The sequence below is a fragment of the Mastacembelus armatus genome, chromosome 7, assembly GCF_900324485.2.
Source record: "Mastacembelus armatus chromosome 7, fMasArm1.2, whole genome shotgun sequence".
Taxonomy (NCBI): Eukaryota; Metazoa; Chordata; class Actinopteri; order Synbranchiformes; family Mastacembelidae; genus Mastacembelus; species Mastacembelus armatus.
This window is the reverse complement of record NC_046639.1, coordinates 22191882-22208261: the sequence shown is the minus strand read 5'-3', so window position 1 is coordinate 22208261 and position 16380 is coordinate 22191882. Positions and strand designations below refer to the sequence as shown.

Sequence of the window (16380 nt, the reverse complement as noted above, 5' to 3'; positions counted from 1 at the left end):
AACCAATTATTGACATCGTGCATGAACAGTGACCGAGAGCACCCGGTGCCATGAAGTGAAATAAGAATATGCACCTTATGACCTTTACTGTCCGGTTCATCATTGTTGATGGGTTGCAACCTGTGTAATAATCACATAGGCACTAAATCCCAAGGGTAGTAGGTTTCAATTAGCACTGTGATTCATTGCTAAAGTACAGACACAGCTATTATGTATATTACAGTATACTGTCCTTTCTGGTGTCAAGTATTCCTGACGCATGATTGAATGAAATGAACTGATGTAACACGCACTGACCACCCAACAACTACAAACAGCAGATGGCATTGTTGTATTTTATAGGTGGCTGCCGCATACCATAATAATAGCCTATGTAAGTGTTCAGCGAGGCTGACAGCTGATGATCAGATGATCAGATGATTTATAACTATATATATATATATATATATATATATTGTAGAATATATGATCGTAATATATTAGCTTATATATTAGAATTTTAATTTATTGCCAGTCTACTGCATAATGTTAACAATACCAAAAGCATTACCAGTAGTACTATTACGAAAATAATAAAAACAATTGAACTGAAATAACTACAGTAACCATATAGTATATCTGCACAATAGTGATCTCTGGGAAAATAAAGACGCCCATACACTTCCCAGGGCTTTATTTTGAAAGTGGTCAGAGGAAAGTATGTATTTGGTATTCTGCCGAGCATGACTACTCCCGTTGAGTGTTCGGGGTTGGTCAGTGTTGACAAAGGGCAGCATGAGACGCTTCTCCGTTCGTGGCATGCAACCATGGGGATATTTGGAGGAAAAATCCGTTTGACAGCTCAGTCAGTGAAGAGGTAAGCCACAGGTCTGTGCTTTTTACTCGGAGCAGTGCAGGCATGACTTACTGCAATGTTTTTCTGAGGCTCCAATGTGTCCATTCCACTCTGGATGGAACTAATGCAGCTTTGCCCTTATGAAAACGAATGTAAAGCAATTCCATTGCACAGGAAGCATAATGCGGTCATTGTATGGTACCTATTGATGCCCTCAGATAGACCACATGTTTGTATAGCAATTTTAAATAAATCATTTTGTTGTTGTAAAGTAAATCACTGAAGATGAATGCAGGTGGAGCGAAGGTCACACCCTGAGCTGACTTGTCGCCGCTTCTACGGTTGCAATTCTAAGTAACACATGAACAGAAATGAAAATAGAAGTATTGAATAGTGTTGATATGATTATCAATATTAATATAAAGGACAGCAAATGGCCGCTGAGTCAATATAAGGTAGTTTACATTGAGGACAGACATGTATAAATAAATAAATAAACAAATAAAGACAGACAGTTTTGCAGTGATTTGGTCATTTACTAAGTGTTTCCTGAGAAGTCTGAGACTCAGTTAAGCTAGAAGAAGAAGAAGTCATGTTAAGAGGACTTGAGCTTTGTGTAAACTGCAGTGCGCTAGTTCAGTAGATGCTAAAAAATAAAACCTGAAGATCAGTGGCTGAGTTGACAGATAAGGGGTTTAGCTCAGTGAAACCATTGAAAATAATGAGTGGGAAGGAAGATGAAGCTTATCCTTCTTGAAGACAAGCTAACAAAGAAGTTCAGATTAAGCTGAACCCCAGTGACTGTTTACCATTTAGCAAACAAAGAGTTAAAAATGTGTACAGATATAAAAATAAACCTGAAACCTTTTTCCAGCAGGCTGGGTGGCTTTGACATGCGCTTTGTTATTTTCTATAGAAATTTGCATTCTTCCAGGGTGATTTACATGCACGTTAGCAACCACTAGTGAATCCCACTGACTTTCAGGAGTTGCTTGTTAAAAAGGAGACAGTGTATATGGAGAATAATTCCTTAGTTGTCACAGTATTTAATAAAGTGAGATTTTTCCCCAGTGGAGGCTATTTCCATATTTGTTTTACACATTTCTGTCTATAAATAGCTCCATTTGAGTGGATTGTCCTCATCCCCTGCACTTAGTGTTGCCAAGTGGTAACCCTCATACCCAAGAAATGGATCCTAGACCTGCTGCTTCTTTGACTTTTGAATAGCTCAGAGTGATTCCTGGTCTCCATGGTCTGACCACGCATTTGTGTGTGGGAAACTTGCTTCCACTCCACCAGTGTCTCAGTGTGTCTTTGACTGGAACAGCCTGCTCTTGCCAAGCAGCTATCGGGGTATTAATAGGTTTTTTGGCTGCCACTTTGCTCCCAACCCCCAACCGGTCCACCAGCCCTCCCCCCATTTCATAATACAAACAAGCCAACAAGTCCCTTCCAAGGGCCTGAAAAAAACCTGTGTTTATTTTGGGCCGAGTGATAGATAACTGACAAGTCAGGGGTGCATGCTGTATGTAAATAATAGGTGCATGGGTGCAGAGGTGCAGTGGTTGCTCTTGGAGTGGCAAAGATTTTCTTTCATTTTTTAAGGCTAGGACTATTGAGGATTTAATCATAGAACTGTCATATGCTGAATTCAATCATATTCATAAGCAACATCACAGACAGTCTCTCTTGTATTGAGCAAGAAATGACCCCAGTGTGATGAAATGAAATAGAAAGAATAAATAATCAGTGTAGATGCTTTGCTGGTGAACGTGGTGACAGGCTGATCATATTTGTGTCATGGTGTACTAACTCCCACACTGATATAAACAGTATGTACAACGTTGTGATGATTCTTCTCCCTCACCAAACCCTGTAAGCATCATGATTCAGCTGTCTAGTGGAAAATATTGCATTATGTTTGGGGAATACATCTGTTACCTGTGTTGCTTTTACAATCCTGGGTACAAAAAATACTCCAACTTGGAGTGGGATGAGTTATTTTTGAGTTCAGTTATGGGAAAATAAACAAATCCATTATCAATCATATATGCGCATCTCTGCTTCTGTAAATCCAGATGCTACTCACTTCCTTCAGTGATTTACAGGATCAGACAGGGTGGACAGCACATTATCCACAGAACCTAGGACCAGTAATGCTGATCTTTAACACTCCAAATAGAAGATACAGAGGCGAGTACAAATGAGGGATGTGCAAAAAATGTGACAGTTTTTTATCATCTGTAGATCTGTTGCACACATGGAGACTGCATCCAAAACAGTTATTCTTTGAAGGTTCAGTGCAGTGCAGAAGGTTCAGTGCAGTGCAGTACCTGCAGTCAGCCCCTGCCTGCAGGTACCCTGTTTGACCTGTAATTGAACCTGCTTGTAGTCATTGCATAACAGGATCTTATGTGTTGACTGGTTGTTGGCTCTCTCTTCATTCAAGTTTTTTGTGTGTTGAATTAGAGTAGCTGTAAAGATACCTTACTCAGTATGTTTTCTTTATTAATATTGAGTCAGTTATGAAGGCATATAAAGTAAAACGTGTTGGCTCTACTCAGCGACATGTAGAGAATAGAAAAAAAAATAGGAAAATTTATTTCTGACTCAGTTTTATAATTTTAAACCTCAGTGTCTTCAGTGCCTTCTGTGTCTCATTTGTGTACATACAACAATGGCTTATTTTTAACCTGTTAGGTTGTTTAAAAGTGGAGAGGGGAATGAAGGGAGGATGTGGTTGCAGGTGACAGAGGAAGATAATATTATCCTCCACAACCTTCATCCTGCCTCAGCCTTCACACACATGGACAGACAGATACACACACACACATACACACTTGGGTTTTGCTATGTTTTCTCTGTGGTTCTCTGGATCTCCCACTGGAATACAAATAAACTGGAATAATGTGCGAGCAGATGCACGCAGACATGCACCAACAGACACACAGTTCCCAGTCCCCAATGTTTTATACCATTACCCTAAATTGACAGATATAACTAATAGTTTCTTTTCAAGTTTGGATTATGGTCATAAAATACCATACATTTCCCAGCTTTTTGCATTTTGGCCACTAATGCTAAACCAGCACTGGTCATCAGTAGTTTGAGCCATTTTTCTGCAGATAGACTTTAATGCAGTTTGCTAATAATAATTCAATATTTGCAGAGTTCTGTTAGTACTGAAGATGAGGATCTGATTACTTATTCCACCATATAATATACATTGTAGTTTATATAGTTTATTACATTACACAGAAAATGTATCAGGAACAATTTTCAATGCTGCAGCATTGAACACAAATATGTATATTTAGTGGTTTTTGAAGTCTTCTGTCATAGTAAATAAATGAATGTCTTTGGGTTTTGAACTGTTGGTTAGATAAAACAAGCAACATGATGACACCCTCTTTGATTTAATGTTAGTAGATTAGTCCTAATTTGTGGCATTGGGTCTATAGTGAGAAAATGTAATTAGTCTTTTCCTCAAATATGATAATAACCTAAGTCCTGTCACAGCATCACTGAGCATGTCATGTAAATTAAGGTTCAGCCAACCATCTCTTGGCCAGTTCTGAAGCTGGTGGCTGGATTGTCCTCCCAAGGTTTTTGGTATTTTATCTTCTCTATGTCAAGCATTCTCATCTGCAACACAACACTCTATTCCTTTGAGTCAAATTTATTAAAGAACACAATTTGATTATAATTTTTTCTTTTGTTGAAAACAGCAGAAAAAAGCACTTAAGGTTATTATTTTTTGTCATGCTTTAATTAAGTTTTATGTTCACCCTTAAGCATATATGTCTCACATATGTGTCTTGATTCTCTTGCCATACTTGCACTGCATTTGTTAAGCCAAATATATATCTCCCTGCTGTTAATATCAAAACTGACCCCGCAAAAACATATGCATTAATATTTGATTTTTCCTTTTAAATATTTGCTGCTTATATTCAGGCATTACTTAATCCTCTAGGGTCCATGTGTATGTCACAGCAGCATCTGCAGTCCATTTACTTGGGTGCAAGGGCCACTGCTTTGGATTTTCCCATCATCCAATCAGATGACACATGACCCCGTGACAGCAGTAAGATCAACAGTGAGGGTAAAGGATGTTGAGTGCTGGTCATTCTCAAAAAGAACTGGGACCAAGATAAAACGACACGATGACATGAAATACTTTTTGTATTATTAGTATATTCTGTGGCCTGATCTAAAACAGGCGTTTGTGTCAGCCACTTTGCACAGATAATTTAACAGTCATAGACAAGAGTGAAGCTGTTGCCTGTAGATGCTATGCTGTCTCGCTCCAGCCCACCCCCCTACCCCACACTACTTTTTAAATGGTTACTGGCTTTTCCCACCTACAGTATATCTATTGCCATTTTTGGTCTACAGGACCTCTGAGAAATGTAGGAGGTCAAATTTGATTTAGGGGGAGACAAATGCACATGCAAAAAATTAGAGCAGTTTAAAAATAAATAATTAAAAGAATGGAAAAAATATTATAGAGTGCTCATATTTACCCATTGGAAGGAGATGAAAGAAACATTTTGTGATAGTTATTTTAAGTGTATGCCTCAAAACCAGGAAAGCTATTTCTAAATTATTGATATTGTTCTCCCACTTTGTTTGTTGCTGGAAGTGGCTAGTTCCCTGTCAGACTACATCCTTCTGTGGCTCACAGGGAGTCTAACAGTTCCTATTTTGTCAAATGAAATATATGCATATGACATGACCACAAATAGCCAGAGTCTAAGAGTCCAACAAATTTTAGCAGCTCCCTAATACCACTGACATGTCCTATGATCTGAAGGCATTATATGTATGGTTGCCTCAGGAAATAGCTGTTTAATTTCTTCAGCTGTGGTTTGTATTTATTGGAAACACTTCTAAATATAAGATAAAACAGAGGCTTTTAGGTTCTTTGTTTCTGGTGCGCATTTCCCTATTTGATCAAGTAAAACCAGTCAAATGCTTTGATACATTGTGCATAAAGGAATAAGCCTCCCTCTTCTTTCCATTAAATAGACAGATGTTATATTTGTTGATAATAACTTACACTGAGTGTGTTGGTTGCCAAGAAACACTGCTGAGGCTCTTTCACTCCTGATCCCACCTCAGCAGCACTTGGTCTAAGCACCTAAGACTTTCTTTGACAGCAGATTTTCTAATACAGGTAACAGCATTATAGCGTGTTATGTGGGTTTTATAGACTGATATGCATATTGACATTATTAACTAAAGGTACTTGCTGTCAGGTTGATGGCAATAATGCTGACATTTTTCTGTAGACATGGTGTGGTTGTGGCTCAGTGTTGTTACAGCTGTTACCAAAGAAGCAAAGCATGCATTCCAGTGTGACAATGACTACTGTGAGACCATCTGAACATAAACATAACTTAAACATAGTGTAAAAGTTAATGTTGAGCCCAACTGTTAATCATGCTTTATTTGTAGATTGTTGACTGTGGTTCTGTTTATCATGCGGAGGTTTAACTAGATCTATGTTGCAAAATATACAGTAGCTGTGTTGGGGATATGAAAAATATAAAATGTACAATCTCAGTTTGACAAATAAACTATATTTGTTACTTTCAACAAATCACATGAAATAATATCATATAAATAATGTGTAATTTATATAATAATTGAAATTTTGTCTGTGGAGTTGGTTCACTTGTAAGTATTTACAGAAGCAGGACACTATATGTGAGATTAATTCAAAATAAACTACAGTGTCCATATTCATTGCAGAATCCAGAATAAAAAGCAAACCCAGATAACTAAGCTACAGTTCATAGATTGTATGCAGCATTTGTTTGGTGACAATGACATACAGTGCACACTGCCAAGGTGTCAATGTGCTGGTATAATATGAAGCTGTAGATTTAATTTTGTTTACAGCAGATATTTTCACCAGACACTGATTAATAAAGGCTGCATTCTGTTCAGGCGTATATCCGTTTCTAAAGGGAACTTGCTGCCCTTTCACCTCAAAATAATAACAAACACACATCAGTTTCTCTGACCCCGATGGGACAGCGGAGAGTAATGACTGCTGGAACATGAACTTCCTGTCTTGATAGATGAGAAAATGCACACTGTAAATAAATATACATGAACATGCTCTTAAAACTCATTTGAATTTAAGTTACATCTGTAAAAGTGTATACAGAATCCTTTCTAGGTATGTTGTGCAGTTTACTTTGCATGATGTCACTAGATTCATCTTTAGTTTTGGGATAAATTACAACTTCTTTTAAATGATAACTGGGTTGATTGGAATAACAATGTTTAATAACTGCACTGCCTTTGTTTCGATTTCCATTTTAGAGACTTGTGGAGGACCCTAACACTATCACTGACTATTGTATTGGTGCTCAGTACAGAGGTGTGTACTATTCTGTAAGACCGTACTGTAGATGTATAGAGTTCTTTTTTCACATATGGAAGTGCAATGCAATGTAATGTAATGTAATATAATATCTAACAAGAAAACAATAGGTCACAGTTTCTATCAAAAGGAGCATGTGCACTCACTTAATTTTAGGCTTTTGATGATTAATTTTGCATTTGTAATATCTCTGATGTACAGATGTATCTGTATTTTTGGATGACTACACTACCCAGGTGTCCCAGTCTGAGGATGTTGCTGTCGAAAAGGCAGTGGATGGACAGCAGGAGAATTTCAGCGACATATCCACTGTAGTAGGAAAGACTCGACACCACATCCTTGCTGCTCAGTTTGAGTGTTACCTGAAGATAATCCATGATCCGCCACATGCTGGAGAAGGTGAGAAAATTGTACCTGTTGTTCTATTTTCAAAGTTCAGCTCGTAACAGCTGGAATCAACATCTCCCTGATGCTATTAACACATTTTAGTTCTGGCAGATCTAAAAGTTAATCACAACATTTGCATCCAAAGTATAGTGCTAAAGCAGTGAAGTCACTTTCTCTGCAAATGCTGAACATTAATTACCTTTACTGCAAGTAAAAAAAGATGCAAGGTATCCTTTTAAAACCAATGAAATGGAAGTGTAATCAGTTTTCAATGCACTTAGGAAGCCTTGCCTTTAAATCTGTGGGCAGCTATTTTACCTTTACTGCCATGCTGGGATTCATAATGACAATACAAGAAGTAAAATATACTGCTTACTATAATAAATTCATCTCACTGAAGTTTTTGTCAATTAGGAGGCTAGCTGTCAGTCTTTCAATCACTTACTTTAGTTCAGACTGAAATTTATCACAGCACTGTGGCCTTGCAGCAGGAAAGTTCCAGGGCCCTTAGATGTCTATCTGTATATGTCAGCCCTGTGATAGACTGGCAATCCAGTCAGAGAAAACTTATTTGACAGTAAACATATATATATGTGTATATATATATATATATATATATATATATATATATATTTACTGTCAAATAAGTTTTAACAACATATATATATATATATATATATATATATATGTTGTTAAAAAAGTTACCTTAATAATGTATGTGCTGACAACTTTTTTAACAACATTTATAAACATTTATGTATACACATTACTGTTCATAATTGTACCCAGTTTGTGCACATACTAAAAGAAAGAGCAAAAGATAGGAAGTGAGTCTGAAAGAAAGGAAACTTACCCTTTGTTTCTTTTCTAGGGCCTAATACTCCTGCTCAGTACTTCTCTGCCTTTGAACTGTTATTTTGTGCACCATTTCCCACCATGCCACCAGGCAACTTGGTTTCCTGGTTTCCGTCTATTGTTGACTGTATTTGTGTGAGCCAGCTGCGTTTAGACACATCGTTTATACAAATGTACCACACAGTTTATTTTAAGTAGATCATTTATGTGATTCGTCTTGCCTTGGAGTTCTTTACATATATGATTCTTTGCAGACATATGGGCCATTGAAAGCACAGATCCATTACACAACTTTTATAATTTAAGTGTGTACATTAAAGTAGATGGAAGCTTTATCAAGATATGTTCAAATTTTTCTTAAATTTGCAGTCCAACCTGAAAATAAGTCTGGATATGTTGTTAAAAACATCTGGATTATCTGCCACCTACTTGATGCCTTTTATGCTACAACTGGTTTGAATAAAACTCCATAGCAGGCATGAGCTGGGATGCTGTACCCCAGTTATTGAATCAGTGAAACAGCACCACCTACTGAAATGCAAAAAGGTGAAATGAGGTTATGCAGCACCCTTCCAACCTTTTATTTCTAGCCCTCAACTTGCAGCTAACAGCAATGCATTGAAGTTTCAGTAAAAAAAAAAAAAGTCTAGGCAGGAGCTACAAGGCTTCATAATCTGTGTTTGTGCTATCACTGATGCCTACAAGCACAGACTTGCATATCTCTCATGTCTAGCGTTTGCATGCTCAGCAAGTTCAATGTCATGTCCATGCTGCCCCCTGTAGGTCCTTACTGTAACCGTACATGGGACGGCTGGCTCTGCTGGGGGGATTCAGCCCCAGGGACTGTCATACAAATGTGTCCCCTGTACTTTCAGGACTTTGACCCTGCTGGTAAGGTCCTTACACACAGACAGTATATATTGTAACCCAATGTGCTGACACAGAAACATGTACAAATTCTACAGTGAGTTTACAGTGAATTTTTGATCAAGTGTCTGGAACCTGCAGTCACATTAATCAAACTGTGTGTACATTTTGTTTTAAACAGAGAGGGTGACCAAAGTGTGTAATCCTGATGGCCAGTGGTTTCACCACCCAGAGAGCAACCGAGTCTGGACTAATTACACCCAGTGTAGTGCCTACATGAAAGAGAAAATCAAGGTACAGCATAATACAGTGAAACTACATTGTGTAGTACCCTTTAATTAATGCAGCCTAATATATATGGTTTAAGATTCCTGGACTTTGCATTAAACCCTATAGCGTAAAGTGAAGTTGAAGTACAATGTGAAAGGCTGACACTGCAAAAATGCAACAGTGCACCTTTTTTTGGCATAGGCTGGAAATGTAATCTGAAACAACTATAGGAAATGACACTGGAAGGGTTTGTGGCAGACATCTGATAGGCATTACGGTGCTTGGACAGCTGAGCATAACAACATGAACTGAGGGCAAACTGCAGTCTGGATTTACCGACTCATGTGATCTACACCAACAGAAACACTTGAGCCAGGAAACTACAGCTAACAAGCTGAGCCCCACATTGTTTAGTTAGTTAGTTACAGTCAGCAAGTGGAATGAGATTTCAAATTTGTGGCCTTTCATCAAGCAAATTTGTTTTTCTTCAAGTTTTGAAGGCTTGAATTCTCTATCCATCCTGTCTATCTATCCTTTCTTTTGAGAGAGGTGACTGTGGTTTAACAATATGCTATGTAGATACTATGAGAACATACATACATACATACATACATGCTTAAATCTTAAACTTCAAATATAATAAGTGCTGAATTTATCTTCATTCATAATTTGAAACACTCATATCTTTCAGTTTGCCATCAGTCTCTACTACCTGGCTGTGGTGGGTCATGGTCTGTCTATTGTCTCACTGATCATCTGTCTGATCATTTTCTCCTATTTCAAGTGAGTCAAGTGAGTTTTCTTCTGTCTGGTCTAACTGATCACTTTACTTTACTTTTTCTTACCCATTTGTTTCCTATGGAAATTCAACATACATAAGATGCCTTAGACAATGATAGATACTGCTTGTATACAGCCAATCTATGGCAACAATTGGCCTTTTATAGTTTCACATGGTGTTGTTTCCATTAGTAGGATCATTGTTCCACATGAATTATACATCAGACTATAAACTGGCTGTCAGTGATTCTGATAATATATGTATCTTATTCAACTGGTAATAGTGTGTCTATATGTTGTCTGTAAATTTGAAAAGGTCTTTTTATTAGTCACAATAACTGTCACAGAGTATTACTGTAAGCATTTAAAAACTAAAGCAACAATAACTGATAAACTATTGCTTCTGTCTGTCTTTTAGGAGTCTTAGCTGCCAGAGAATCTCCCTCCACAAGAACATGTTTATGTCCTTCATCTTGAATTCCATTTTTACTATAATGTGGCTCTCTTACAACATGGTCAATAACCAAGCCATGCCTTCCAGCAACCTTGTGAGCCACTTAATCATATTTCATCTCAGTGCAAAGATGAATTTTAGTTCACATGCCTAGTTCTGTCTTTAAAAAATATCATACACTTAAACTTTACAATAGGTAAAGTTTAAGTGTATTGTAATGTAATGCTTAAACTTAAGCATTACAATACAATAGGCAGTGTATGTCATTTTTTCATTTTAGCTTTGTGCATTATTCAAGCTTTTTTGTTTTTTGACACATTTGAAGTGGAGCTTTTCAATTTCCTGTCCATCAGGTGAGCTGTAAGCTCCTGTCTGTCCTGGTACAGTATACGTCTACTTCCACCTACTTCTGGATGCTGTGTGAAGGCATCTACCTCCACACACTCATCATAGTGGCTGTTTTTGTTGGAGAACAGCAGCTCTTCTGGTACTACACTCTGGGATGGGGTGAGTCAATGGGAGCTGATTTTTCACTGCCCCTTCCAATCCTTTCTGTGTGGTGTTTCTGGCTGAGTCCCTTTCATCTTGTCGTCATGTCAGTATTAAATGTTTTATTGGCTTATTACTGCAGATGGCCAGGTAGATATGAACAGTTTCCACAGAGGCAACATTCATATATCTTAGAGCATGTGGCTATACTGACTTTTCTTGCAACATAAAGATCAGATAAGTATGAAGAAACTGTATATATAAAAAGATCTGTTGTTAAGATATTTATTTAGTTCAGATATTAACACTACAGGAAAAACCTTTCAGATATAACCTTTTAACACTAGATGTGTCTTTATATCAATATATCTGATATTTCTATGTTTCTGTTTTTTCATTCTAAGGTTTTCCCATTGTTCCTGCAATCACATATGCTGTGGCTCGTGCGCTCTACTACAATGACCCGTAAGCTGTAGCTACCAAGATAATTATTCATACAGATGTTGTTAAGTAGGCTACATGGTTGCTAGACAGAAACTCACGTCCAGATCAAGACCAGGAACATTACTGTGTGCCTCCTGCATCATAACTACAGGCTGAGGTTTCATTCCTGTGACCTTCTTTTACTCTGTGAAGAATTAAAAGATACTGATTTGTCTCAAGGGGAATTTCACTTTCTTCACTGAATCTAGTATTAATGAATAGTTCAGGCCATCTCTGAGCCCTCTGGCCTTTTTATGTCACTGTAATTGTGGAATTTCACTGAAATTTCAGGTTTTTTTCCTTTTTGGTTTGGTTCAGGTGTTGGATCAGCGCAAACACTCAACTGGTCTACATCATCCATGGGCCAATTTATGCTGCACTAGTTGTGAGTAATTTAAAAAAGTACATTATTGCATAATATATCTAAATGAGTACTCTGAAGCTTCTTATGCAGCTGCACATTGATGTACACCGAAGTACTCTACTAGGGGACTCCAGTGTCCTTTAGAGGCAGGAGGTTCATGCTGAGATGTGAAAGTAGTTATGTTGTTATGTTACTTTCATTTGATTTGAGTGACATTGTAATGTAAATGTGTTAGTATAGTGCCTCCGCACGTATTTGATATTGATAATATGCAAAGATGCAATTATCAATATCAAATGCACCAGATGAACTATCCCTTTAAATGCAATCAAGTCAACTACTGTACATCAGTAATATTAACAGATTTCTGTCTCTGTCTCTGTTGCTCTCTCATCGACTCATTGAACACCACCAGGTGAACTTTTTCTTTCTGCTGAACATTGTCCGAGTTCTGATCACCAAGCTGAAGCAGACCCACTGCGCCGAGTCCACAGCCTACATGAAGGCAGTGAGAGCCACCCTTATTCTCATCCCTCTGCTGGGAGCCCAATACATATTTTTCCCATGGAGGCCAGAGGGATACATCAGTCGCTCCATTCATGATTTCTTCGTAAATATTTTCTCCCACTTCCAGGTACAGTTAACAGTAAAATGCACATCAGAGTTCAATTCATTCAAATCATGAATGTATTAAATAAACCTCAATTGCCAGTGAGGCTTTTCATGGTATTATACCAATAAACGTATTTTCATAAATCAACAAAGACAAACAAAAGGTCACTTTCACCATTTTTCACTGTGCTTCATTCATTTGAGTCTTCTGATAATCAATTTAAAATTCGTATCATTTTCAAAAAAGCCTGAGTGATATTACTGGCTAATTTACACCAGTTATTTACAGAATAATGTTGCTGTATTCTTATTTAATTGATGTTGCATTACTTTGCAGGGACTCCTGGTGGCCATTATATTCTGTTTCTGCAACACTGAGGTACATTAGAACCATTATAATATTTTTACTAAACCAAATATACTGTAAAAACTATAAAAACACAATACTGACAATTGAATTTAACTGTTTAACTTTATTTTACACTTGTTTATGTCTAGGCCCAAGCTGCACTGCAAAGGAAGTGGGTTCAATGGAAAATTGCCTGGGGTAAAACCAGCTGGGGAGGGACACCCATCACCAACCACTACCACACTAACTCCTCCATCACTGAAACAAGTCGTGCCACCATCAACTTGGAGCAGGTCTCTCTTGCACCTTGTGAACAAAACAGCGAGAAAACCTGTGGGCAGAAAAATAACAGCAACATGTGCAACAACAGGGAGCTGGACATGCTCAACAAGATGGAGACCACCAAGATCTGACTGGATAAAGCCTGGAGATGATGGTTTTGGTGCCAGACACACACCCACACACACACACACACATCCACACATACCTACACATAGGCGCAGAGTGACGTTAGACTGAAAGGTGAATTTTCAAAATAAAGGTTAACTGACTGGGCAGTGTATCTATGTACAAAATATCTGAAGAGCACTTAAAAAGCCCATTTTCACTGAAGCAGCTAGACCTTTTGTGTAAACTGATGATAAAAAAAAATCATTTATAACTTGGTGTCTTCCTGTAATCCAAATAATAATGTTTTTTGTGTACATGTGTTCTGTTGCTGCAGAATATTTAAGTGGATGTTTGTTTTTTCTAGTTTTTATATTATATTTACTTTTGGGGAATGGAAAACAGTCCAAATCCCCAAACTGCCATTTTGATATGACAAATACAGAGCTGTTGCCTTAGGAACCCTCTAAATGCTTTATCTGTGCACCATTGTGACCAATGAATGTCTTAGCCCACTAATATGATCACATGTTATTTTAAATGCTTTCATTAAAGATATAATATAAACATCACTGACCCATGGAAATCATGAACCCTTTTAAGCTCATTTTCAGGAAATAAAAACAATAGCACACATACAACAGTCTCAGAAGCACTATGGTGTGTAGACTAGTGTATATTAACAGTGTGTTAATGGTGTATGTGCTTGAATTACTTATTTAGTTTTCCAATATGGCAATGACAATGTCACTGCATAGACGAGAGATTTTAATCTGATATGACGCTTTAAAACAGTAAAAATTTAGGGTGAGAAAAATTAAGGATGAGACAGAGCTACACATTTAGAATTCCATTCTGAAACGTTTCTGTGGTGAATGAAGCTTTTGCAGACAGGACTGTGCCAAGTTAGTGCATAAATTGTCTAGAATACTTGTTTTGTTACTTTCTTATTAACTCCACTTCAGTCAGTCAGTCTACTGGTTATGGAGATTTTTCATTGTGTTATTGCTCAAATTAAGTAAAGGATATGAACATTATAACAGTGATGTTCTATATTATTATTGTGGCTGTTAAAATTGTCTGTTTACTGTGTTTTTGTTGTATTTGTGCTGTTGTTACCCTATGCTCTTTTATGTACTAATATAATTTACTGCCACTTCACCAATTTTTTGCTGTTGCACATGTACCATGCTGTATGTTCACTGTCAGACTATATTACCAGTATCTTTTCAGCTTCCACTTGAATACTGAGCAAGTCTTATTTCTGAAGGTGAGCTAGCAGAAGAATATGTTTTGGTGTTCTTCCAGAATGTATCCATGCAGAACTTACTGGCAATACAGATATTCCAGTGTGGATACAGCAGGGTATACTGATGCAAAGGAAATAAACCATAATTGTGGCCAAAAAAAGGAGAAGGCAGTGACTCTTGATGTAGAGTAGTCTGTATACTTAGAACTGCCAGCTCTGCCCATTAAAGAAACAAATATAATGGACATGTTTTTAAAGAAAATCAAGGAACATTCCAATAAAACAGCAAAATAATTGTTCAATTCAAGCATATTAATGTATATATATATATATTTTCATTATGTGTGGAAATAAAATTGTTTGACATAACCCTGTGATATTCAATGTGAGCAGTGAGGTTATTTAATCCATGCCACAATATGATTATTTATTTATCAGGGTTGAAAAATGAAAAATGTCTTTGTTGCAGTACTTCAGTAAATATACTCTACCTAAGTACAGTCAGAATCAGTTTTATTTCCAAGTATCTTTGACATACATGTAACTTAACTCAGGCAAAGTGACTCTTAGTGTGCTTGTTACAACAATAATAACGTACATAAGTGAAAGAAAAAAGAAATAATTAAATACAAGTAGAATAAATAAAATAGAAATATTTTTATTTCTATGTGTGATTTTGAAGATATAATTACTGAAATAGACCTTCTTTTATATTCATTGTGTGCTGTTACAGACTGTTTCTTAGCGTACATGTAGAAATGGCGTATAGTGCCACTATGTTGTATTGAAGAAAAGGATGAGGTCCCACCGAGATTTGAACTCGGATCGCTGGATTCAAAGTCCAGAGTGCTAACCATTACACCATGGGACCTGACAGTACCGCCGTCTGGTCCTATCATCTTATGAAAAGTAATGATACCGTGTTGCGCTCTGCGGTGGCTTTGTTAAGGTTACACTATAAATGTTGTGTACTTAAACGACGACATAACTACAAACTCAAGCAATGAAATGAGCTCGTTAACTATCGTTAGGAATAAAACGATTCAAAGCCTAAAGAGACCGAAGCTTGAATCACTGCTGTTGACGCAATAAATGTTAATGTAGTGATTAATTTTAACTGTGATCAGAGGCGATAAACAATAACTACAACTATAACAACGCGGGTGTTTCAATGTGACATGTAAAGGTGAAAAAGAAAGTGTTATTAAAAGATGCCACAAGGGGGCAGTACAGGATCTCTATTAGTCTATCTGGCAATTATTATATTTTCTTCATTTAGATTCAGATTATCATGGTCACTCTGAACTTGTGCACTTCTGTCAGAAAACTCTAGTTGGTTTTGCCCCAAACATCTCAAAGTACAGTCACTTACTCTGTATTTCTACATCCCTAAGCCTGATCCATACAGCTCCATACCCAGACCTTAACAGAGAAGTGTTGTGACAATACATTAACCTGAAGTCCCAGCACAGAGCTTATATACTAACAGCCTAATGCACACACCCTCAAACCTAACACTAACATATGCTAACATGAGTAGACCACTCCCAGTTGACCTGTGGCTCTTTTAAACACTATTGAAAACCACTATACTGCTACAAA

At 37.2% G+C, this 16380-nt stretch overlaps 1 protein-coding gene and 1 non-coding gene across 2 annotated transcripts; one reads left to right on the top strand and one right to left on the bottom strand.

Annotated features, from left to right (window-relative positions):
- The first annotated feature begins 725 nt into the window (after positions 1 to 725).
- Positions 726 to 15147, top strand: calcrl2 (calcitonin receptor-like 2). The gene is made up of 13 exons (XM_026333439.1): positions 726 to 856; positions 7172 to 7229; positions 7469 to 7631; positions 9258 to 9365; positions 9523 to 9635; positions 10303 to 10394; positions 10810 to 10939; positions 11199 to 11352; positions 11739 to 11799; positions 12136 to 12202; positions 12597 to 12815; positions 13131 to 13172; positions 13292 to 15147. The coding sequence occupies exons 1-13, from the start codon at positions 807 to 809 to the stop codon at positions 13553 to 13555; spliced, it is 1521 nt and encodes a 506-aa protein (XP_026189224.1). The 5' UTR covers positions 726 to 806; the 3' UTR covers positions 13556 to 15147.
- Positions 15148 to 15577: 430 nt separating this feature from the next.
- trnaq-uug (transfer RNA glutamine (anticodon UUG)) lies at positions 15578 to 15649 on the bottom strand. Its single transcript has one exon. It is a non-coding gene; the product is annotated as a tRNA-Gln (tRNA).
- Between the last annotated feature and the right edge of the window lie 731 nt (positions 15650 to 16380).

Bases quoted from the DNA above. Each gene is read 5' to 3' on its own strand.
- calcrl2 (XM_026333439.1), top strand. From the start codon at position 807: ATGGGGATATTTGGAGGAAAAATCCGTTTGACAGCTCAGTCAGTGAAG. The intron at 857-7,171 runs GTAAGCCACAGG...TTTCCATTTTAG, and splicing joins ACAGCTCAGTCAGTGAAGAG to AGACTTGTGGAGGACCCTAA. The intron at 9,366-9,522 runs GTAAGGTCCTTA...TGTTTTAAACAG, and splicing joins TCAGGACTTTGACCCTGCTG to AGAGGGTGACCAAAGTGTGT.